The sequence below is a fragment of the Lutjanus erythropterus genome, chromosome 15 (assembly GCF_056507025.1).
Source record: "Lutjanus erythropterus isolate fLutEry1 chromosome 15, fLutEry1.hap2, whole genome shotgun sequence".
Classification (NCBI taxonomy): domain Eukaryota; kingdom Metazoa; phylum Chordata; class Actinopteri; order Lutjaniformes; family Lutjanidae; genus Lutjanus; species Lutjanus erythropterus.
In genome coordinates, this window is record NC_139331.1 from 1,571,195 (window position 1) to 1,595,639 (window position 24,445).

Sequence of the window (24,445 nt, forward strand, 5' to 3'; positions counted from 1 at the left end):
ACCTGCTGGATATAAGGCACGGGACCAACATGAGTATTTCTATATCAGAGAAAACAGGCAACTCGTTCTCGTCCCAGGTCGTCAAATAAAGATGTTTTGTCACGTCACTTGGCGTCTCTGATACTGATGCACAAGGTTCCATGTAAAGTTTGTATGAGACACTGCCAGAAGGCTTCTTTAAACACATGGTTACTGGTTAGGTTTAGGAAAAGGCCATGCTTAGAGTTAAATTACTTACATCACGTGGTACAAGTGAAAGTCAAGTCACACTATTTTACTTCAAACTTTAGATAACGTTGATTTTTTTTTTTGTTTCGTGCAGGACATGAACCCCTGCCTTTGGGGTGAAAGTCATGTGTTTGTTTAACCCATCCAATCTCTGCACTAGGGTTTAAACCCAGCAGATGAGATTCCTGGGAATGCCCATCCAAACCATTTGCTGATTCCCAGGAGATATAACAACAGAACACCAGGAAAAATGTTTTTTAAACATTTAGAACATATGGGTATATGTTTAGAAAACATATAGGCCCAGTTTACGTCTTAAAACATATTCAACAGATGTGAGCACGCGTCAGTGGAAAACACTTAACGTTTCACCAAAGCACCAAGAATTCTTCTGATATAAAAAGGATAATTTTTTACATCATTATGCTCCTTTTCACTGAAAAACACATTAAAACCATTCTGGTGGGTTTCTGTTGTCAGGGATCTGTTAGTCTATAGGCCAGGACACATCTGCAGCAACACAAGATTTAATTTAAAATGGAAATAGTATTTTGACACACATTTTGCCTTTAACAAATATTGTACATCCTGCGATTTGAAAATTGCAGTAGACCATATTGTGATTTCCATAAAATTTCAATTAACTGTTCAACCCTACTTCTGACTGCAATGCAGTTAAACGTACAGTACACTTGTGGCTCTAACATCTAAATTAGATAAACACAGCATAATTCGTGCCACAGGCTTTGTGTGGAAACACTTAAAAAATAAAACGACACAAAGCGTGCACTGTGCTCTGAACGAGGGATCAAATGTGTCAGAGGTTCATCAAGCAGTTTGCTGTGAATCTTGGACTCTCAGACAAAATTATGAAAAAGTGAAAGCTCAAAGCTTGCAAGATTACTGGATTCATATCCAAAACAGTTGCCAACAGAATATAGAATCTGTTTCAGCTCAATAGAATGACTGTGAAAAAACCGAATGACTCATTTGAACTGTTTTCATCTGTTCATACAAGGAAGAACTGTAAAATATTAGCTCTATGACATGTTTCATCCTCTCAGATAACAGCCAAGTTCAAACTGTATGCATACAGTGTTAAAATATGACTTGTGTTTAGACTGTGGCTGAAGTTCACTTAAAAACAAGTGCAGTTCCTGGGATTCCTTTTGTTTCCTGGGATAGAGAATGACTCATTCTCAAGAAGAATATGCATCCCTACACCCTGTACAGACTCATTTGCTCTTTAAATGTCACCTGACACAGATGGATTTACATTAAAACTAAAGACACTAAAGGGTACCTTGTGCATCAGCACTAGTTGCAGAGGGGTGCACCACAATGTCAGTATCTGACGACCTGAAAATGAGAACAGACTGAAACAGAAACATATTCACTTTGATACCTCACAAAAACCCGATTCAGGTGTGCAGCAACATGGAAACGTTTAGGCCAATCAGCTGTTCCAGGAGCACTTTGACATCATCGATCTGCAGTAACGTCCTGATTGTACTGGAAAACGAGTGTCTCTTTGCACTGAGGTGTAGTTGTCCCCAAACATTAAACCTACATTCCAGTTGTCAAGATAAGATGGCAGTTTGTCATTTTTTTTGCTTTTTGACCCCCCTTTCCCTCCCCCAACAGTCCCAACATATTTGGCGTCCTGGAAAGAAAAAAAAAAAAAAAAAAAAAAAAAAGACTCCTCCATCGCCTTCCACTTTGCTGCATCTGCAGATCGTACACAGGAAAACTCAGCAATTACACAAAGCGATGAATGGACCGGGGCAGACGTAGCTTCATGATGACTGCAAGGGTTCTTTTTTTTTTTTTTTTTTTTTTTTTTTCACTGCTCTGCTCCTCTCCTTCTGCAAGGCTTCAATTCTCACAGAAATCAAGTAAAAAGCTTAAAAAAAGGGAGCATGGTGCTTATTTGTTTGAAAGAGGGAAACAAAACAAGACAAAAAAGTTAATAAAGTCTATAAAGCTATACTTACAGGAAATACAAGTGATTCATAGTGTGAGGAAGAAGGCTTTTAAGGCACATTCTAAACTTATGTACAGTAAAAAGCTCAAGGGGAGTTTCTGCCTCCGTGTACTGTACACAAAGCATGCAACTTAGGTTCTTTTTTTCTTTAACTCATGAGACAGAGAAGGGAGACTGAAGGGGGAGGACGAGAGGCACGTTTTGAGTGGCGGCGACGCTGCCGCTTCCCCCTTTGACATCCTCTAGAAACAGCAAACAAACTTTACAGTCCACGATTAGTCTGTTAGTTTTCCCTTCAGATGGAGAGCAGTGGCTGAACACAGTTCCCAATCCCCTGGTCAACCACCACAGAGGAAGAAAAACAAAAACAAAAACAAAAAAAATCAATCAGCAAAAAGGCACATTGGCACCTGTGTTATGTTGTGTGTGTATGTGTGTGTGTAGGTGTGTATGTGCGCCGTCACACTGCAGGGCCACACTCATAATACTGTAAGTGGGAGCAGCGAGGTATCCCCAGGGGTAAAAAAAAGTGTCACCCGTCGAGCCCACGCCATCGAGTCTCTAAGGTGAGGTATCATCCGACTGCGGCAGCCGTTATGAAGCTGTAAACACTATCCAGTCAACCTTCAGTGGACAGCATTCTACAAACCTTAGAGAGGAGAAGAGAAAAAGCATCAAGGAGAACAGGAACAGGCCGTGTGATGCACGGTGACTCCGACCCGTCTGAGTTTTCATACAACTAGGGGGGAAAAAGAACAGAGAGGGCCCCTTTTCTATTCTAGTCTGGTGGGTGGAGATGAGGTGGGAGGGGTGGGGGCGGCGCGTCGCAGCCTCGTTGGCTCAGAAGTGCCGCGGGAACTCGCACTGTTCACAGCGGTTGAGGGCGGGGTGGTTGAGAAAGGTGCAGGCGGTGCAGCTCCACTGCGTCCCCTCGTCCTCCTCCTGGTCTGCGATGGGCTTCACAATCTTACTGCCCGGGTCTGTGGAGTGGAGGAGGAGGAGGAGGAGGAAGAGGTCAGGACCATTTTATCCAGGAAGTTTATTAGCCACATGATACATCTGTAAATCATCTCCATTCAGCCAAATGATGTGTTGGTATCCACAGAAACAAGTGTCAACCAGTCCTTAGTAGTAATCTATAGAGTAAGATTGTTTATTTCCTATGTATTTATTCATTTATGGGCTGTAAGACTTGAAAGACTTGTCTGAGAAGACCAATTGCATATGAGACACAAAGCATTGTAAGCTAGGCAATATTTGCTACAATGCCCCCTGTCACCAGCTTTTGATCTTTTTTGTCCACACAGATACTATCCTGTACACCCCGGTGAAATGTCAGGAAGCTATGAAAAAATAGATGCCACCCAAGCCTGGTGCAACACATGTATGTTATGTCTCCTTACTGGTAACACTTTATGTGAGGGCGTGTGCATAAGGCTGAACTGACACCATTATAACCACATCATGACACCTCATCTTTATGAATGTTTAATGTTCTTTTTAACAGAACACAACAGAGTTTTATTTATTATTTATTTAGTTAGCTTTACAGACAACATTTTCTGTTGATCCTTTTTCTTAGTTCAGATTTAATATATACATATATTTGGCTCTATTTATGTGTGTTTTTTTTTTAAAAAAAGTATAGTTATTTATAATGATTTAAAATACTAGTTAAAGAATAAGAGTTTGCTGATTCTATTCTGATGGCTTTTATTTCACTAAAATTCAAGTTTTTTCTTCTTTCTTCTTCTTTCTTTTTTATCAGTTCCATTCTCAATAATTGTTAATGACTGACCGAAAATTTTCACAATCTGCAATTAACCACATTTAGTGGTAAGCCTACTTTGGCAGCAAGTATAGCCATCTGTCCATCAGGAAACTCTGCAAATCACCCAATAAAGCTGTCCAAATAATATTTAATAACAGCTTTATGACAAGTCCAAATGGTACCACGGCAACATTTATGACACACATACAATGGTCTCATGACAGCCAATGTCAAAACCAGCTACATATATGACTGTATGATGTAATGTTGTTGTAATTCAGTTAAATAGTTTCTTTATGACAGGTCATCTTGTCCTGGTTAATGTCAAGTTGTCATAGCGAAGACATCTGAAAAAGTATCAACTTTGCATTAAAAATAAAAAAAAGAACTGACCAAATGACAACAGGCAAACAATCATAAAGACTTCTTCATGTTTATAAACAGTGTCATGTCAGCCTCATGCACACCTTATGGTTACAGTACCTGATAGTTTGACCTCTTCGGGCTCTAAAAGGTGTTTAGTTCTTTTTAAAGGGTCAAAGCCAAAAACCCACTGTACTCCTCTAGATGGTGCTGGAGGAGTGGGTTTCCAGATATAAAAATGGCTCCAAGTGATTAAAAGACGTGCTACATTAAGATGAGGAGGTGACTGAATTTCTAATCTGAAAACAAAGGTGTGTAAAAACAAGATAAAAGGGATGAGGAATGAAAGAGGAGATGGAGGACAGGAGATACCAACCAAGTGATAGAGGAGGGGAAGGACCAGACGAGGGCTCCATCATGAGCTCAGAGGTCACATTATATCTACACCCTCCCCTGTCTGGTCAGGGTGAGATGGAGCCGAGCAGAGAGCGAGGGATGGATGAATGGATGAGATTGGAGGATGAATGGATGGAAAAAGTTCACAGAGCAGGTAGAGGAGGAGAAGAAGAGTGCAGAAATGAAGGTATCAGTAATCAGTCAGTCATAAACACATGAATGGAAAAGTTCCCACAGTGAAGTTAGTGCGAGCAAGCTTTTAGATTTAGCAGCTCATGCTGTTGATTTTTCTTTTTTTTTTTTTTTGACCTGTTCAGGTTCAAATACAGAATATTTTCTTGTATCTAAACATGCAACCGTCATTTCAAGTCTGTAAGTGCAGCCTGACAACATGACAAGGCAAATGAATGAATGAAAAGTGGATATTTCAAATTACAACTGAATTATGATCATATGCCTGGCTTAGTACATGAGGAAATAAATGGAAGGAATATACTGTACATAACAAGGGGTAATATGAATGTATTAAATACAATCCAAAAAGTAAAAAAAATATAAGGAATGTGTTTGATGAAATGTCCAGACGTGAGCATGCAGCCTTTTCTAAACTTACCAATAGATAAAGTACCTTTGGGTTTGGGTGGGACAGGACCAAGGAATCCAATGTTGTCATAGAAATTATGGATTGCACTGGGATTAAAGTGTGGTCCTGTAAACACAGGGAATCACAGGTTTACTTCTCACTTAAGTATAGTAATAATGCTATGAAGAGAACACACTGCACTGAGCTGCACAAAGTTTCATCAGGATGCTCAGATTTATCCACAAACAAGACTTAATAGAGGAGCTAAAACTTCAAACTAAATGTATATACTATAGTAATACTGACTTATATTTATACTGCAATAATATGAATACATATTTATACTGTAAGAATATAGATTTATTTTTATACTGTAATAATATTAATATATATTTATACTGTGAGAATATTGATGTATGTATATTGTACTAATATAAATTTAATCATCTTTTGTTTATTTATCTATTCATTAATTGATTTTTCTTTTCTTTCTTCTCTAAATACAAACAGGACTTCCAGCACCTTCCTGTAATAAATACTCCAGGGATGAAGTATCCATACATGTTTGGTATTCCAGCTTGTACACAGAGCTGGTGGGGTTGAGGGATAAGTGGGAAAAGACTGCACAATATCATCTCTGTCGGGCACAAACCTCATCTCTTGATAATTTGACTTTTTTTAAAAAATTCATAAATCAATGCTTAAGGTCAACCTTTACGTCTGCCTGTGGGTTTTACAAATAGTTAACCTTTGAAAAGCTTTAAAGAGAGATATAACTAACATAACAGTATTACATTAGTTTAAAACAGCTTTTTTTTAAATTTCCTGAAAAGTAAAATTTTTTGACAGATGCAGTTTCTGCCCAACAGTGACGAAACGTTCCTATTGTATTTACATGAATATGAAGATTCATATGTGATGCTCTTATTTCTATTTGCAGACTGAATCAATTCTAAATTTTGAATTCCTAAATCCCCATCACCAGCAGATCTGTGACTTTACTGTTCATTGACCGGTGTAAATGGATGGTCAGTGGCTTGACCTATAATAGCAGTGGAGTGCTGCCAGGGGGCCAATAAATCCCTTGTTACCAACCAGCAACAGGATGCAATTCAGGAAGGACTGGTAGTTAACAGCACAATGGCAGCAACTTGACTGCGTGTGTCCAGAGGATGTGAGCAGGCCGACACGCTGGATCAAAATCTGACCTCACTCCCTCACTCACTGTTAGCTTTATCATTATACAGCACGAATGTGTACAGACGCTGTGTGTCAATTTCAAATAACCAAAACACCTGAAAATACACAATGCATGAAAGAGAAACACACAGAATCCTACCTCTTGTTTGAAGGAGATCAATTTCTTTGGTGAGGCAGTCGATGTCGATCTGCAGTAACCTGTTTTTGCATCGCAACTGCTTCATTTCCTCGATCTGAAAGAGAAGGAGACAGGAAGGGATGAGGCGGTCAGTCCTCAGACATCCTGCTCCTCAGTCAGTGGAGCAGATCTGTGAGCGTGTCAAGAGGAGAGCTGCTCCCCTCTCCAGAGCTGGCTCGCCTCAGTAAACAACACTGAACCAAGGAGCTACTGCACTCAGTGACAGCAGCCAATTAACCTTCTGCAGCCACTTCCCTCCTCTGTTGACTCAAACTGTAATAGCCTACAGAACAGCTGACTCAGCTGAAAGCTTAAGAGCGGCACTTCATCTGAACCCGAGAGGTTTCAACAAACTCACAGCTGCAGATCTAACGTCAACACAAAGCTGTGCTGAAAATAAATAGAAACAGACACGTTCACTTTGTTTTCTTTTCAGCTCTCACTATCACTGTTTTAGCGTTTTGTCTGCAGGAGCTGCAGAGCCGTAGAATGAGCTGTGAAGTGAATCTGTCAGTCTGAAAATATGGAGCGATATCAGCCAAATCATAAACAGACCCTGTAATCAGCATAGTTTCAGGGTGTAGGAGCAATGATGGGCCGTGAGCTGGAACCAAGAATGGCAACGTGACCCAGATCGTTCTGTTTGGTCTGTCAGTAATAAGCAGAAAAACATTTGTTTGCAGTTATTAAGAACATCTCTGATTCTTAATCATATAAATTTTTGAGTTAACTGAAAATCAAATCCTGTTGAGCGTGTTTTTATATTGATTCATCTGCAAGTCAAAGAGAGTTCTTAGCCTTTTTTCCTTTCAAACTTTTCTACATTCTGCCTGGTGTCAGCTGGGAAATATGACACTACATGACACTGTAGCTGAAAATTACTGTTCTCAACAATAAATATCACAATTTGTTCAGTGAATTGGGCTTCAAGATCATCTAATTCATATAACCGCAGTGTCCCTGGTTCAGTTCAGTCTGGGGACCTTTGCAGCATTTACATGTCTCTCCTCTCATCTCAGTCAGTATTTTAACTATCACTATCAATTAAAGCAAAATACTAGTGATAGAGTGATTAGTCAGTTGGCTTATTATTCAGCTTTTTGAAATAATCCACATGAGCTGGTGTCAAATGATTTCTGCAGGCAGCCTGGTCAGTGTGGCTGCTATGAAACGGTGTTAGTGCTCCCCCTTGCAAGTTCAGGGAAGCTTAGTCTGACTCACTGGATACACACTGTGGGTATAAGTCCTGCCATCAGCCGCAGTATCACAGCGTCCTCTATCTGCATTTTCAAAGTCCCTGGGAAACAAGAACAACCTCCGAGCTGCATCCTACACGCTGAAAATGACAAATTAGCACCTGGAGTGCAAATAGTTTGAACATAAACCATTTCTTTTAGAGTAGTCATTTTAATACCAGAGCTTGCCTCCCCACGTGTAAATGTTTTACCAAAAAAAGTTCCTCCTCAACCCTTTTTTGCAGCAGCACCATCGCTGCATCCTGAACTTAGCTCCACCCAAGACGCTTATGATTTGTTTAGAGAAATGCAAACAAGGCAGGGTGTTTTTTCCTCTATAGCAGAATGTGTATGTGTGGAGCCAGAGCTTTCTCCAGCACTGAGCACTGAGGAGAGATGTCTGGCTATGTGAGACTAAGTTAGTTTGCTGCCCTGTACTATAATGCTCATTTATTCTGATGTTAACATTACAATTTTTTCTCAGTCACTACCATCATTCCTAAATGTTAACAAGTTTTTGTCATCCTAAATGACTACCAATCTAAAAGTGTCACTGGTTAGGGTTTCATAAATATGTTAGGGCTGCACAATATGGTAAAATAATAATAATAATAATAATAATAATAATAATAATAATAATAATAATAATAATAATAATAATAATAATCCATTATTTTGACAGATACTGTGATATGATTCACTACTACTGGGAATGATCATTTTTAGGGCTGGACCTTACAGTTATTTTTATAACAATTAATCTAACTATTATTTTTTCAATTTATCAACCAGTCTATCGATTAATTTATTGATTAATCAGATGTTTTTTATTGTTCAATTATATAACATTTAATTTACCTAAAATACTTACCAAATGTTGTCTCATTAATACTTCAATATCTTATTAAATCATAATCCTGAAAAATAGACACATAAAGCACATTAGGATAATGATAATAGTGGCATATTTTAAAGTTAGTAGTTCATAGCAATATGACGCACATTATACAAACCAAAGTATTTTTGTAATCAGTGACGTCAGTTATGTCAACGAATGCCCTGGCCCTAATCATTTTTGCATCACAATTTTCATTTCCATTGACAAAAACACTATTAAAGTAATAATGATGTGAAATTTGTTGGGGTCTGAACCAAACTAACATTTTACATCTGGAGAACCAGACATCTCTGCAGGACATCGCTGCAGCTCTATAGCACTTTATTATAATGCTATTTTAACACACAGGTGACATTTCAGCTTCTGTGACTTGGACATTACTCTCGGTCATTTTGCCATTTCAATAATATTTTGATTAATTGTGCAGCCCTAATATATATCATGTTAGAATGTATAATAATGTGAATAATGTTGCATTGGATGTACTGTATCCCACACTGCCTTAAGACAATGTATTTGTTTCATTCATTCAAAAAAATGCACCAAAAACAGCATGTGACTGGCTAAAATGTGTGTATGTTAAATTGTAATGTGCATGGAATAATGGAATTATATATAACTTGTCTAAGGCTACAACTAGCAAATATTTTAAATCATCAATGAATCTGTCAATTATTTTCACGATTAACTGCTTAGTTATTGATTAGTGGTTTGCTCCATAAAACATCAGAAAATGGTGAAAAATGCTGATCAATCTTGTCCAAAATAAAGCTGATACCCTCAAATGTTCACATTTGAGATGCTTTAATCTGAGATTTTGGATATTTTTATTCAAAAATTACTCAGAATGATTATTCATTTTCAGAATAGTTAGCAATCATTTAATACTCAATTAATAATCGATTAATCATTGTAGCTCTAGACTCTTCTTTGTCTTGATATGGGTATTATATATCAGTCATCAGCTGCCCTGCTCTCTAAATACTGGCATCTGCCATGGCAAAGCCCATACTAGTCGACCAATATAAAATACCAAAAAATGATCTAAACAATGGATGAAACATTGAATTCACAATGTGAAGTGAGCTTACAGAAGGAATCTGGGAGGCCGAGTTGGATCTCTCCAGCCGTCTCCTGGTCAGGTCGTTCTCCATCTCGTTGACCTCCTCTTTTAGCTTCTCCAGCTTCTTCTTCTTCAGCTCCAGCTCGTGCCACAGCCTCTCCATGCGGGCCTTCTGATGGACCAACAACGCTGGATGACACACACGCACACACACACACACAGACAGATGGTACAGTCAGCAGTTGTTTCCTCTGCACTATAATCATTCACTGACAAATGGGAACATAATTTATATTCAGAAACTCCCTGTAACTAAAAACTGAAGATCAAAACAAAAACTGCTAATAATCCCTCCAAGTAAAATTTAGTACACAGCGTTGACACTCTTTCAGATACTGATCTGTGCATACGCCAGTCAAACCAGTTTTGTGCAGAAAAACAACTTTGTGTAAGAAGAGACTGTTGTCTATAAGTCTGCGTTTCATCACCTATTGTGGTAACACGAGGAGATGAGACTTATCCCAGCTAGCAGGCTGCTGCAGGCAAATTCTGCTGCAGTGTTTAATACACAACCTTAACTCAAGTCTCTACAGCATGTTTCCCATAATTCATGAGAGTTCCCGCATCTGTTGACAGGTTGTAACACCTCCTACACACACATTCCATGATAAACAACTCCCTATCTTTGCCGCTGCACACAAACACACACTACTTGACAAATTATAGGAAGGATGGTCTGCTGCTGTGACAAAAAGATTGTACTCTGGTTCTTCTGTCAAAATGTCCTCAAGCTAAAGTGCTACATCTGTGTGAGCATGAGCTGAAAATGTTAACGTGGTGTTTTCCAACAGCCAGACACTGCTGAATATAAAGTCAACATGAAAAAAAGCCAAATGAAGGTGACTATTTTATATGTGCTGACACCAGCACAGTTACTGATTATATACATGTGGTCCTGTCGATTTGTTGTGCTTTAGTCATTTATTTCCGTGTTCTAAGGCCAAAACACACTAAACACTCACATTTTGCAGTACACCCATAGTTCTAAACAGCAGAACACGCACTGAAAGCATCTTGATGCATGTCAGACTGCCTTGGGGCTCCCACTCTGAACTTTTTTTCGATTTTGGAGCATCAAATGAGGACCAGAACTTTCTTTCCTGCATCCGCAATATGTTGTTTGTCGAGAGTTAAATGGCATAAAAAAGGCATGGACATGAGGTCGCAGGTGCTGATGGAGCTGCAGCTCCACCTGAAACCAGGTCAAAGAAAAAAAAACAGAGAGGGAGGACAGGAGAAGAAGAGAGCACATGAATATGGACATATGTGCTGACTAGATACAGAAACTTTTTATGTTCATGAATCATAATATTACTGTACACTTCTGGTGTGTGATTTTTTACTTCAAGTCCAATTTGTGTACTCTTAAATACTTAATTAATTAATCTATTCAACTATCATTGATAATAATAATAATAATGATACTTAAGAAATAAATAGATTCATATAAATAGCTGCCTTTTCCTAAAATACTGCTGGTTCTATGCTGTTGGAATTTTAAATCTGAAGCCTGCAGTGAGCAACAAAAGCTTCGATTTACGCACATCAGTTGAAGCTTTAATGCATTTTACAGTGATTTTAGTTCAGCTATGAAGATGGCAAATGTTTAAGTCACAGCAGATAATAGTCTTTGTGCAGTGTTTACCCTCAGTTGACTGTTTGGGAGCATTTTCCCTGTCTGCACCATGGTAGGGCTGGGCAATATAATGATATTATATTATATTGTGATATGACACTAGATATCGTGATAGATTTTGGGCATTGTTATATCATGATATGTCAGAAGTGTTGCCTTTTCCTGGTTTTAAAGGCTGCATTACAGTTACATTACAGTTACATTACAGTTAAGTTAAGTGATTTCATTTTGAGAATTTACCAGACTGTTCCAGCTGATCTCATATTTGCCTTTACTCACTTAGGCATTATGTCCACATTACTGATGATTATTTATCTCACATTTTGTGAAAGCACCAATAGTCATCCCTGTAATATTGTTGCAATATAATACAACAAACTTATTTTATCCCCTCAGCCACTTCCACCCTTTGGAGTACACAACATATCAGTCACAACTTACACGATCAATAATTATCGATATCAACCGATATGAAACTTCACTATCGTGATAGGTTTTTCGCCCAACCCTACACCATGTACATGGAACAATATATGAATAGCTGTTTGTCGCATTTTAATCTGTTGTGATTGACTGCTACCTTGGTCAGAATGTATGTTTTACAATACACATTTTCTCTAAAATAACATACATAAATCCTCAAATACTGTGACAATATTGTAAGGGATGAAAATATTGACACAATGAGATTTTTGCTAAATAATCTTCAGTAATGTGAATATAATAAGTAATTGATAAAGGCATATAATAGAACAGCGAGAAGAGTCAGGTAAGTTTAGAAAATGACATCACTTTACTGTAATGCAGCCTTTAAAACCAGGAGAAGACAACACTTATGACATATCACCATGTAATGATATTCTAAATCGATCATGACATTGAGATAATATTGATATATTGCCAATCCCTAGTTACTCATCTCATTTATCAGTTTACTTTTCTAAATTCACATAACTACCTCTTCACATAAGCATAAATTAGATCCACCGCTCCCTTATTTAAAGGGATAGTATGCCCAAAAGAGGGTCAGGTTTAGTTTTTTAGTCCACAAAACACTGCTGGAGTTTCACAGGAAAACAGTGTTATAGAATCTCCCAAACAATGGAGGTGAATGATGACTTCTTTTCAAATGTTAAAAAAACAACAGCATAAAAAACATAAAATGCCTCTATACTGCTCGTCTGGTGTAATACAAGTCTCCTAAAACCCAGCATGCCATTTGCACACTATCACACCACACACAGTTCAGACAGTGTGCATGTGAACATGACTCCAAGCTAAAGATTTACAGTGAAGATTCAGGATAAAAACATGGTGTAAATGATGTCTTTCAAGTCAATATGGCATGTTGGGGCTTTAAGAGACTTGGATTACACCTGACAAGCAGAATAGAGGCATTTTATGTTTTTATTCTGTTGGGGTTTTTTTAGGTTTGAAAACTGGTCACCATTCTCTTCCACTGTTTGGGAGATTTTGCAGCCCTGTTTTCCAGCAGTGTTTACTAAAACACTAAACCTCACCTTCAAACAGCATGAGGGTGAGTAAATAATGACTGAATTTTATTTTTGGGTGAACTATCCCTTTCAGAAGAAAATAAGTAATTTTTAAAGCTGTTGATTCTGTTATTTCCTTCTTCCAAAAACAGTGTAGAACACCAGGGACAAATGCCAGGAGTTGAGTTTTTGTTAAAACAAAATTATGATTGTTGTGTTAACTGCAAGCCAAATTAATCAGAACACAGACGGCCTCCTGAGTTTCCATATGACCAGCTGCTGATGAGAAAAACTCACTCTGCATAAAGCGCACAGGGCAGCATGACATCACTTCCAGCAATAAGAGCAAAAAAGCATCACTGGTCTGTTTCAACTCAGCTAAAAACATAAAGATACCAAATACAGATCTGTTTAGAACTAGTACAGAGCGGACCATCTCTTCACCTGTCTCTGCTCTGCTCTGCTCTGCTCTGCTCTGTGTGTGTATTTGGGTGTTGGTGAAACAAAGAGTTAAGAGAGAAATAGTGCTACACTAAGCTAAAATGAAACAAGTCCACATAAAACAGGTAAATAGGCTAACATGAATAAATTATTTTGTTTCATTCAGGGGTGCATAGAGGAAACACTGCTGTGCTCTTAGATTCACGCTATGATTTTATTCATCATGTGATGATGAAGCAGTACTTTGCTACCAAGGTTGTCAAATGTATTAATACTTCAATACTTTAATACCACAAGTTTTAAATGGTACAATACTGGCATTCAACACGGTTGAAAGTACTGAAGCTATTTAAAAAAAACTATCTCAGTGCTCATTCAAGACCTCAGTTCAGTTCGGTCTTAATTGTCCTGCCTGAAATTTGGCTTGCGGCAAAACCAGACAGTTGTTAATTATTATATTATTATAAACAACTATAAATTAAAAAAAAACCTATACCATCAGTTTCTTCATTTCAGTCCAGTTCTCAAAGTTGAGTAAAGGGAGTGAAATTGTGAAGAACATGTAATGTAATGTTCTTTGAGTTAAAATTAATTGTATAAACTTAAAAAGCTAAAATGCTGCCTATAAAGTTTAATAAAAAGAAAAAACAAATAAAAACAATTTAGCATTATGCATAAAAAAGTATACTGGATAACATATATGCTGATATAACTTTGCTTGGTCTGTCTGGCTCTAACAAGCCCTGTGTTAATTTAAGTTGTTAATTTAACAAAAAAGTCCTTTTGTTTTGCTGCGGTGTTGAAAGAGGTACTGAGCATTGTTTTTTTAATACTAGAATTGTATGAAAGTTTAAAACTGTGGTATCGTGACAACCTCATTTCCTACAGGTGTATCAATTCATGTGAAATACCATTTAAAGCTGTTTATTTTTTGGCAGAGCCATGCCACTGTGTTTGTCATGTGATGGAAACTGTACAACAGATGACAGACAGTTCATCAACATGAACCTGTCTCACACCTGATGAGACAAACACGACACACACTCGCTGTCACTCATCTCTAGAACTAGAACTGTCAAACTGGAAAAACATGGCAGCTCTTCTGAAAATGACAACTCATTTCTCCTAAACTGTCCGCCAAAGGAAGCTGAGGTACCAAATAGGTCACGCATTTAGAAAACAACACTTCATTTTAGATCTGCAACACCCACTTTTAATTGTTGTTTTTGAGATTCAGGAATTTGGGAAGGCAATGAGTCGCACTACTATCCCCAAGATCCACTGAATGATCTGGCACACATGTGACTTGAGTTAATACCGTTTCAAAAGGCTGTGTGATGTTACTAACCCACTAAAGCCACAATAACAAACACATAAAAACAAATATACATATTCAAACAACATACAGCGTCCAGCAGGAATGCGTGCAGAACCAAAAGGGTCATGAGTTTTGGCAGCAGGTGCTAAAGTCAGTTAAGTCTATTTGGAAGAATCAAATAACTTTTGTGAAAGAGGCTTTCACCTACCAGTCAGAACTAAATTATGTCATTACAATAATGTTATTCTGCTGCCAAACACTAACAGTTACACTGCTGCTGTGGATGGTGAACACAGTTACATTGTGACAGGTGTGTCTTTGTCAGGCACAGCGCTGACTGTGACTCAGCTGCCGTGTCAATACCCATTTTTTAAAGCAGATAAAGCACAGAGGAAACTGCGTGATGAGGGTCAGCGGTAGAGGCAGCGTGCCCAGAGAGAAGCCCCTCTCTGTGGTAGTCACCGCAGGGCAGGAGCCACAGCCGGTGACTCACACGTAATACAGTGAAAAGCCCAAAAAAGGGAACAGCAGTGCGCTCTGACACGTTTGACTCACGCTACAGAATCCACCAGTCTCAGGGGTCGCAGGAGCAAACGCAGCATATAGTGTGGACGACTCACACCGTCGTCACTGAGCGAGTCACCTCTGCTTTTATCTGCCTCATGGACATGCTGAGTGGTGTTTTCTACACTGACTGAACATTAGTGACAGCGAGTATACTCTGTGTGGCTCATTACAGTCAATGTTATGGAAAGAGACGTTTAAAATCACACAGTATACTTTAGAGTAAAATTACTTTCTTGGCAGGGTGCAGTGGAAAAAGCATTTAGACACTCTGCTGCTCACAAAAAATCCTGTGTAATATTATTCATTGTTAAAGCTGGTCAAAACACTGCTCTTTTCTCCTCATCACTGTGCAGCCACTTGACATCTGCTAAACAACCAATAAACAGTGAAACAAACAGCTCTGACAACATATCACAGGCCTTTCAGTCTAAACAATGTTTAGACTTTTATTTTGTTTAGTCCATGTTGCTGGTGTCTTCTTCTTAATATTTATCTAAAGAATATATTTGCAAACTTGTAGACAGGCTGATCTGTGTAAACAGCTTCAAGACATTAGTCAGCACTACTTTGCAATGTTATTATCTATGATGCAAAGCACTGAAAAAAAAATCAATCAATAAATAACTAAAAGAGGAAATGAATATTGTATAAAAAGTTTCACCAACACTTTCTATGATGCCCATGTCTATAATGCATTATATACAGATACTCTAATATGTGCTTATAGTAATGTATAATTAGTTAAAAGCACTCAATATTTATAATGCTTTATAACAATAATTGTTTAATAAAATTTATACAGTCAAGTATTAAAACTTCATGAATGATGGTCAGTCAGACAATTTTTGGCAACTACACCAAAATATAATTCTCATTGTTGTAAGTTAAGGAATAATGTACAGTTTACAGCTCATTATTGTCAAATAGAACCCAGCAAGATTATTTCACAATAATGGCCTGCTCACTGTACATTATCTCACTTATTACAGGGCTACTTACCAAAAAATAAATTAAAAAAATAAACAAAATAAAGAAGGAACACTTTTATATGACAAAAAGTATGAATTTTAAAATTATTTTACAGCTTTATTTCTCAACAGTGGTGTGCTCACTGTACATTATCATATGTCTTTCATAAATCAAATTCAACTCATTCGACACAAAATATTAATTTTAAAATGATTTTAGTGATTTAACAATGATTTTATTGTTACTCCAGAGTCAGTATGATCAGAACTGTGTCCATAGAAACAGCAATAGTCTGCTATACAGAAATAACAGACCTTAGAAGTTGTAATTTCAAAATGCATTACAGTGTGATTGTAATGCATTATAATTTGACTATAATGTACTAAAACTATGTTCTCTTTTTACATAAGGGACATAAAGGTCCACCATTGAGATGTTCAACATCTATTATGAGGACTCCATTTAATTTCTTTGTTAAACATGTCATTACAGAAATGAACAATCTTTTGTGTGTTGTTCTTGCATAGATTAATATTTTTCACTTTACCTGAAGCAAACAATGATGACTTAAAGTGAATTATAACCAGCTTGTATTGTGTGTATCTAACTACACCTCAGGGATTTCAGAACTTCACATAAAGAACCCAATGACCACTTAGTAAGTAACTTCTAATCACATTGTAATGTTTTTTAACTATGCTTGTAAGACATTCTAAAATTGTTGTAATGTATTACAACTATGAGAATTATAGTACATTGTCATAGAAAGTGTTCCAAAACTTTTTTACTTTTTTCCAAAACTTACTATGCTTAAGCTTTTCCAGATGATTTATGTGTTTATGTTTGGTCTTGCGTTAAATTCCTTGTGCATGTGTTTGTATTGGGACACAGAGACTGGGATTATTATCTGAGTAATGACACTCAGCATTGCTCACCTTGTGTGTATGCTGCGTCATCAGAGCCCATGCTGAGTCTGCGAGGCTCACTCGGCCTCTCCCTGTGTGGCGACAGCGGGTCTGACAGATGGAGGGGATCTGGCTCCACAAAGTGGTGGTCTGAGGGTAGGCTGAGGAGGTTGTTGGGCTCAAAAGTAGGGGACACGACTCCGGGGGACACAGCCGGGGGCTTATTAGGGGACACTGTGATTTTAAAAGTGTATTTGGTGTTGGGCTGAGTCACCACCACGCGTGGGGAGGAGGCCGTGCCTCCCCCTCCCACAGAGGCACGAGACTTGGGTGGATGGTGGTGGATGTAGGCGGGGCCCATGCTCACTTGGCCCCCCATGTTCCTGGCCCCCGAGGGCCCTTGCAAGGGAGGGTTGGCTGAGATGTAGACTGTGGGAGGGTTCCGTCCCCCACTGTCGTCGCTGGAGGCGTTGGCAGAAATGTAAAACTTGGGTTGGGAGCGGGAGCCGGCTGAGGCCACAACGGCCTCCTCACAGGGGGTGGTAGCAGCAGTAGGCGGGCTGGCAGAGATGTAAACAGTGGGCTGGCTGCGGCTCAGACCTGGGCCTCCGATGGAGAGTGGGGTGCTGGGGACAGTAGGCACCCCGGTTGAAGAGGAGGAAGAGGACGGGCAGGAGGAGGAGGTGGAGGAGGAGCGGGGCCCGCTGCTCGTCCGCAGCACGGCAGTCGTAGTTGTAGAGTTGCTCCTCTGAGGAGATTCAAGTTTGATCTCAATCTGATTCTTGCGCGGGCCGGTGGAGATGTTCTGGATGTTGTACTGACTGATGGTGGACAGCGAGGTGGGCATGACAGAGGAGGAGGAAGAGGAGGAAGAGCATGAGGAGACGCTGGAGGAAGAGGCCTGGCTTCCAGTGGGGAGGATGGAGGGCGCCTGGGGGTTTGTGGGGGAGCTGATTGGCATGTAGACGTGAGAGGTCTGGTGGCCCTGGGTCTGGTGCTGTGAGGTATGTGAAGAGGCGTGCTGAGGGCCGGACCAGGAGCCGGACAGGGACGAGGGGTGTGAGATCTGGTAGATCTGCTGCTGGGGCTGGGACGTGGGGCTGTATTGGGCCCTGCCTCCCTGCTGCTGGTTCTGCCGGCTCGTACCAGACTGGCTGACGTAGGGCCTGATGTAGATAGAGTTACCCTGTGGACTGCTGAGGCCCGACTGGGGCCCGCCGTGTATGTGCAAAGAAGTGGGGGTGTTGCGGCCTGTCTGGATGTTAGGGGCTAGCGTCACGGTGATGGGGTTAAAACGTGGCGTCTGCTGGGTGCCCATGCTAGGCCCTTTGACACCCAGAGGGTAGAGTCCGAGGTGCTGTGGAGGCTGCGGTTTGCGTGTTGGCTCCATCACGCCAAATACATTGAGGCTGGAGGGCACCTGCACCGGGGCTGACTGGGGCTCCTGCTGAAAGAAGTCACTGTTGGGGGCCTGGGATGTCTGTAGGGGCCCGTCACTCAGGCTGTGGGCCAGAGTCCGGCTGCCGTTCATTCTCAGGCCGTCCCGAACCGGGGCCACGTGCACATTCTGAGACTGCAGGCCCAGGTTCAGCTGGGTCATGTGATTACGGAGCCTGGTGATGGTAGGGTCGTCAGAAAAGCTGAGGTGTCCTTCTTCACTATACAGATAGCCTGGACTCACCTGGGACAGGTATTCACAGCAGGCGTCTAAGTTGTTGTTGTTCTGAAGCAAAGAGAGAGGAAACAAACTAGTTCTAACCAGTATCAAAGTTTCAGCTGAAGGGACAAACATAGTAAGATTCATTCCCCTGTTTTAAATACGTTTACTTTATTTGAAGGGCTGTGCATAAGACTGACATGGCACCATCATAACCGTGACTGCCTACCATGAATATAAAGCAGTCTTTATATTATTATATAATTAATAATAATTAATATATTATATTATATCTGTTTCTGACTCTTGTCTCCAAGTGTCATTTGGTCAATTATGTCCAGAATTAATCATTTTTATTGCAGAGTTGACATTGTTTGAGATGTCTTTGTTATGACAACTTGATATTAACCAAGACCACATAACATCACAAACCTGCCATAGAAGGCAAAATTATCAAACTTATAGACATTGTATAGGTTCATGCATTAACATCACACTATACTGACATGGTTTTGATATTGGCTGTCATGAGACCATTATGATCATGTTATTAATATTTTCTTTTATCTTAATTACAGTGGTACATTTTGGACTTGTCATAACGATGTCTTATGTTTAATTACAATAATAAATGTTATATAACAGTGTCATGAATAATACGTCAAGGGAATTATTCATGCCACCGCTACAAAAGCATTTAACAGTGTAATAACACTTTATAACATATTCATGACAAGTTAATATGGTACCACTTTAGTTGAAGTCAAGGGAATCATTCATGGCACTGTTATAAAAGCATGTGACAGTGTAATAACATGCAATGTCATCTTTTACGACAAGTCCAAAACATATCACTGTAGGTGAAGTCAAGAAAAATATTCATGACATGATGGTCTCATGACAGCCAGTGTCAAAACTAGCCACATATGACAGTTTAATGTAATATCAACAATGGCCAGCTATGATATATTTATGACAGGTATGTTGTCTTTGTTCATACCCAAACAATCACAACATTGCATTTAAAATGACATAATTGACCAAATGACAACAGTTATAAAAATTCATTAAAACTCTTGCAAGTTCATGTCAGATGTTTTGTCATGGTTATCTTATGTGCAGCAGGCTGAACAACTAATGAAACTTTTATCAAAATCATCTACTGCAATTTTCAAATTGCAGGATTCACAATATTTGTTAAAGGTGAAATGTGTGCCAAAATACAATTTTAAATGAAATATTATGGTGCTGCAGAGGTGTCCTGACTTCAGAAAACATCTTTGTTCAGGACAGAAAAAAATAACATTTGGATATTTCTTCAAAATCATTGCCCTACTGCACACCCCTGCAAACAAAGTGTTTACCTCTGTTTCAGTTAGCTTGTTTTATTGTACTTCTATAATGACATACATATAGTTTTGTCTAACTGACATAATGACGGTTTGGGAAACACAGGACAGACCAGATAAATTAATGTCCTTACGCTTGTTCATTTGTTGCACTGGCCACTCAGACAGTAAGACGCGAAGGTACTGACAGTAAAATAAAACAGGCTGACATCAAACAAACAGCAATGCTTAATTCATGTTGAGTTAATACTAGTTTATCATTTGACCTCAGATCTTTCCTGGCACTTCTGTCCTATGATTGTGTATTTGTTCTAAGTACGTCTATTCATTTCAGTCCTTCAGGCAGCAATATTCTTGGACTCATTTACTGCCCTTTTAAAACAGCTATTCTAGCCCCTTTTGATACTAGATTTTTGAGGCTGATGCCGACACCCACCTTTAACAACTAAAAAATCTCCCGATAATATATCTGCAAATTTGTTTTTTCTCCCCATTGTTTCCAAAATACAGTGATACTTCATCTTTTGTGGTGTAAGAGGTTAGAACTTACTCACCTGCAGAACACACTGGGAGACAACACCCTCTGGTACTTCAGGGAACTTCTGGCGCAGGTCATGCAAAACCTGAATGTCAATCTGGTGGCTTCCCTGGGCCATTCGTATGTTGCCAGGTCAGGACTGCTTGTTCTGTTCAGCGCACTGGGGCGTCAGTGATGGCAGCAAACCGCCTTCATCTTGAACATCTTCTGAAAAGAAACAAGAGAAAAAAAGGAAAACATCTGATGAGAAACAAAGTTACACACAGAATCCAATCTTCAGAAGGGAATCTCCACATATTAATATGAGCTGGAGAAGTCTGTGTTTTGTTAACTTTCAACAAAAAAGTACACACGTCCAAGTGGCAAGGAAGGAGCCAATGTGGTCAACTGCAACTCCACTCTACAAGACAGCCGTCAGACATTTGAGGTTGTCCATTTCATTATGCCTGGGAGCTTTCAAAACAAAATTTCAGAGATCCTCAATGAGAATAGATGGCATTCATTTCAGAAGCCCTCCTCCCCACAAAGCCCCTTAATAAAAGAGTAGCAGAGGGAGGAAACCACCTCTGACTGAAAACCAGCCTTTCCAACTGATCTTAACATCAACATTCATTTATTAAGAACGGGGGTGGGGGGGGGCAAACAGTAGTCTGGTCTGGAAGCAAAGCTCCACATAAAGATCTGTTAAGCTCCAACGTACGGCAGCGCTACAGAACAGTTGATTCCTGAGAATCACTGTTTCATTTCTGACACTGCTGCACAAAGGCTGTACACAGTGTTTGCCCCTCACACACATAAATCTGAGCCACATTCATTTTTATTTATCCCTTAATGCTAAATTAACCAGAGACAAGGATTTTCCAAAGGGCACAACAGCATACTTTCTGCACATTCAGAGGAACTCAGAGTTAATGTTTAAAAGCAAGACAATGGTGTGGCTTGTGTGCAGCATTATTCTGTGTGCTTTTGTGCTCCACATTGCCAATAAAGACGCTGATGCCGGCTTATGTTGCTACAACAGACAAAAATTGACAGATGGATTAAGGATAAAAAACTGCATGCTGACATGAATTCTGAAACTGCACAGCGTTGCTACAGAATTGGGAAGAAGACAGCTTTGGCTTCAAGCACAAGTATGAGAAAACATTTGTCCTTCAAACTCAAGAGGTCAAAAAAATCTCAGTTATGGTTTTCATTTGTTCTTATTTGGGCCTAATGATCTTACAATGATACATGCAAACTAATCCAACCAAAACCACCCATGATCTTTCTGCACTTAATTGAACTTAATTTGAGCTTCAAAGCAGTCATTCCCAAAGACTGGGTTGGGGCCCACAGGTGGGTCACAGGAGATTTTATTTGGGTCTCCTAACAGTTAAAAGACTTTTTTATATATCTACTGAACCCCTTTTATAAAGAATTTAAAATTTGTCTACAGGAAAAAACAAGAAGACTTTATTTCTGTCTAAATGCAGTTACTTTGTCTCATTTATGAAATAGGTTAAAATGCCCAGTATTGATTCTGATTTTTCAATTTAATGTCTTTTCTGAGTGCAAATAACTTGTATGCAGCATCTACTGTACTATACAGCTGTTGTTGTCCATTCTTCTTTTTTTCTTCCTCCAATGTATTCTCGTGCCTACCTATCTGTGACAGAGACAACTAACTGAAATCTCAAGTGCCTGTAATTATATTTTGTGTCTCTGCTTCTTCGGGGTCTCTTTTGATATGTCTGTCCTACCCTTTTATCTGTTTTGTTATTGCTGTTGATGTCTTGTTTTATTGTACTGGGAAAACAAATAAAAATAGTGTTAAGAAGTCCTATATTACTTTCCTGATAAAAGGAAAAAATATGACATGGCCAGCCTAAGTGAATTTATTTCTCATTTCAAGTTTACATACATTTACAACTCTGTTCAGAGTTGCACATTTGTAGTACAGATCCGGCACTCTTAAGGATTTCCATCATCCTTGAAACAGGAATTTTAGCTGTGTGCCATTAGAAATGGGGGCAAAACTCAAACTATGTATTATGCAGCTTGCCGCACGTTTGAGAGCAAGGCGGATAAAATAGAATCATTTTTCAGGCTCATCAAGTTTCTGAAAAACATCAGTGGAGAGCCATAATGACAGCTGACAGCATGTCATTTTTTGGCAACAGGGTTGCTGACAACCCCTCCTGTGGGGCCATGCAGGTGCTTGTACAAAACATGAAAACTGAGGCAAGACAGGTAAAAACCAAAGAACCGGGCTGACCTAGGCACACAGTACATTACTGACATGGCTTGACAAGAGCATTATTTCATAACTGCAATTAAATAAACCATTTGTAAAAATTAACTTCAGACAGATAGACATCTGATCCACTTGCTCACCTCTGGTCAAAAAAGGTTAGTAATCAGTCCATCAACCATCAGAAAATCAATGAACATTACATTAGAGGAGATCCTGTTAAATGCTGTACTATAGTCACTGTAGTACTGATGAAACCAAGTTATGAGCAAGTCTGTTCAACTACAAATCAGCAAAACCTCCCCTACTGTGAAGTGCTGTTACCAGCTGCAACATGCAAAACCTACAAGTCTCTACTTCAGGAAGAATCAAGCTTGTTGACTGATATCCTGTCTGTAAGACAGCTGTTTAAACTGACTGGATTAGGGCTTCGACTTATAATTATTTTGATTATCGATTAACCAGCCAATTATTTTTCGACTGATTAATTATTTAGTTTATAAAATGTTAAAAATGTGAAAAATGTTCATGACAGTTTCCCAAAGTGACAAGTGACATGTTCAAATAGCTCCTTTTTCCAACAACAGTCCAAAACCCAAAAACCCAAAGAAAAAAAAAAAGAAAAGCAGTAAATCCTTAAATTTAACAGCAAATGTTGAAAAATTATTAAACATTTAATCGCTAACCAAAAGAGTTGGGAATTAATTTTCCATTGATTTAGTAATCAATTCATCGTTGCAGCTCTAGATTAGACAGATAAAATATCAGAACACCTGTAGTACACTTCACAATATTGTTCAACAGTAACACAGCCTCCAAAATGACAATACAGTTGAAAAATGCCATTCAGTGATTCGTCATTTACCAGGTAAACCTCAGAAACTCACAGTCTTTATGGTGCTGGTGAGAAAATGAGCAGCTGATAGATGTTCACTGACAGTCGTGCTTAACTGTTTCCTATCCACATTCTATGCATAAGCTATACTCATACCTGGGAGCCGGCCAAGGAAACCACACTATTTTACTACAAGCCACTGTGCAACTTCACTAGAGCAGCCAAGGCTTTGCTCAAGAAACTATTTGAGTCTCATTCACTCTTTGGACATTTTAAAAAGGTAGCCCAGGGTGTTGATCTGGCACACATCACACCTATTACCATTACCCTACGACAGCGAGGGACGAGAAACACAGACAGAAGTGACGTGGAAGAGATCGGTCATGAGAACTTAAAGTGTAAGTGCATGACAGCCATGCCTTGTGTTATCCCACACTTTTCTTTTAACCGCACTCTTTCGAAACATCTTCCTGTGGGAGGTTCAGATGCCATTCAAAACACTGTGACACATGAAACACACCCTGTTCTGCTCTCTGCCGATCAAT

At 39.2% G+C, this 24,445-nt stretch overlaps 1 protein-coding gene across 5 annotated transcripts in view; it reads right to left on the bottom strand.

The window, feature by feature from the left end:
• Positions 1 to 1,299: 1,299 nt before the first annotated feature.
• The window catches only part of tab2 (TGF-beta activated kinase 1 (MAP3K7) binding protein 2), a 68,645-nt gene continuing 45,499 nt past the window's right edge, over positions 1,300 to 24,445 (bottom strand). The window contains exons 2-8 of one of the 5 annotated variants that reach the window (XM_084737580.1): positions 20,849 to 21,039; positions 17,319 to 19,011; positions 9,928 to 10,088; positions 6,665 to 6,758; positions 5,371 to 5,451; positions 4,723 to 4,803; positions 1,300 to 3,192 (exon numbers count right to left, since the gene is read on the bottom strand). In XM_084737580.1, the coding sequence (XP_084593706.1) occupies positions 3,053 to 3,192; positions 4,723 to 4,803; positions 5,371 to 5,451; positions 6,665 to 6,758; positions 9,928 to 10,088; positions 17,319 to 19,011; positions 20,849 to 20,950 (2,352 nt within the window). In that variant the 5' untranslated portion in view covers positions 20,951 to 21,039 and the 3' untranslated portion in view covers positions 1,300 to 3,052. Of the gene's footprint in view, positions 3,193 to 4,722; positions 4,804 to 5,355; positions 5,452 to 6,664; positions 6,759 to 9,927; positions 10,089 to 17,318; positions 19,012 to 20,848; positions 21,040 to 24,445 lie in introns of all 5 variants that reach the window. The other 4 variants (XM_084737579.1, XM_084737578.1, XM_084737582.1 and 1 more) reach the window with 4 other exon arrangements.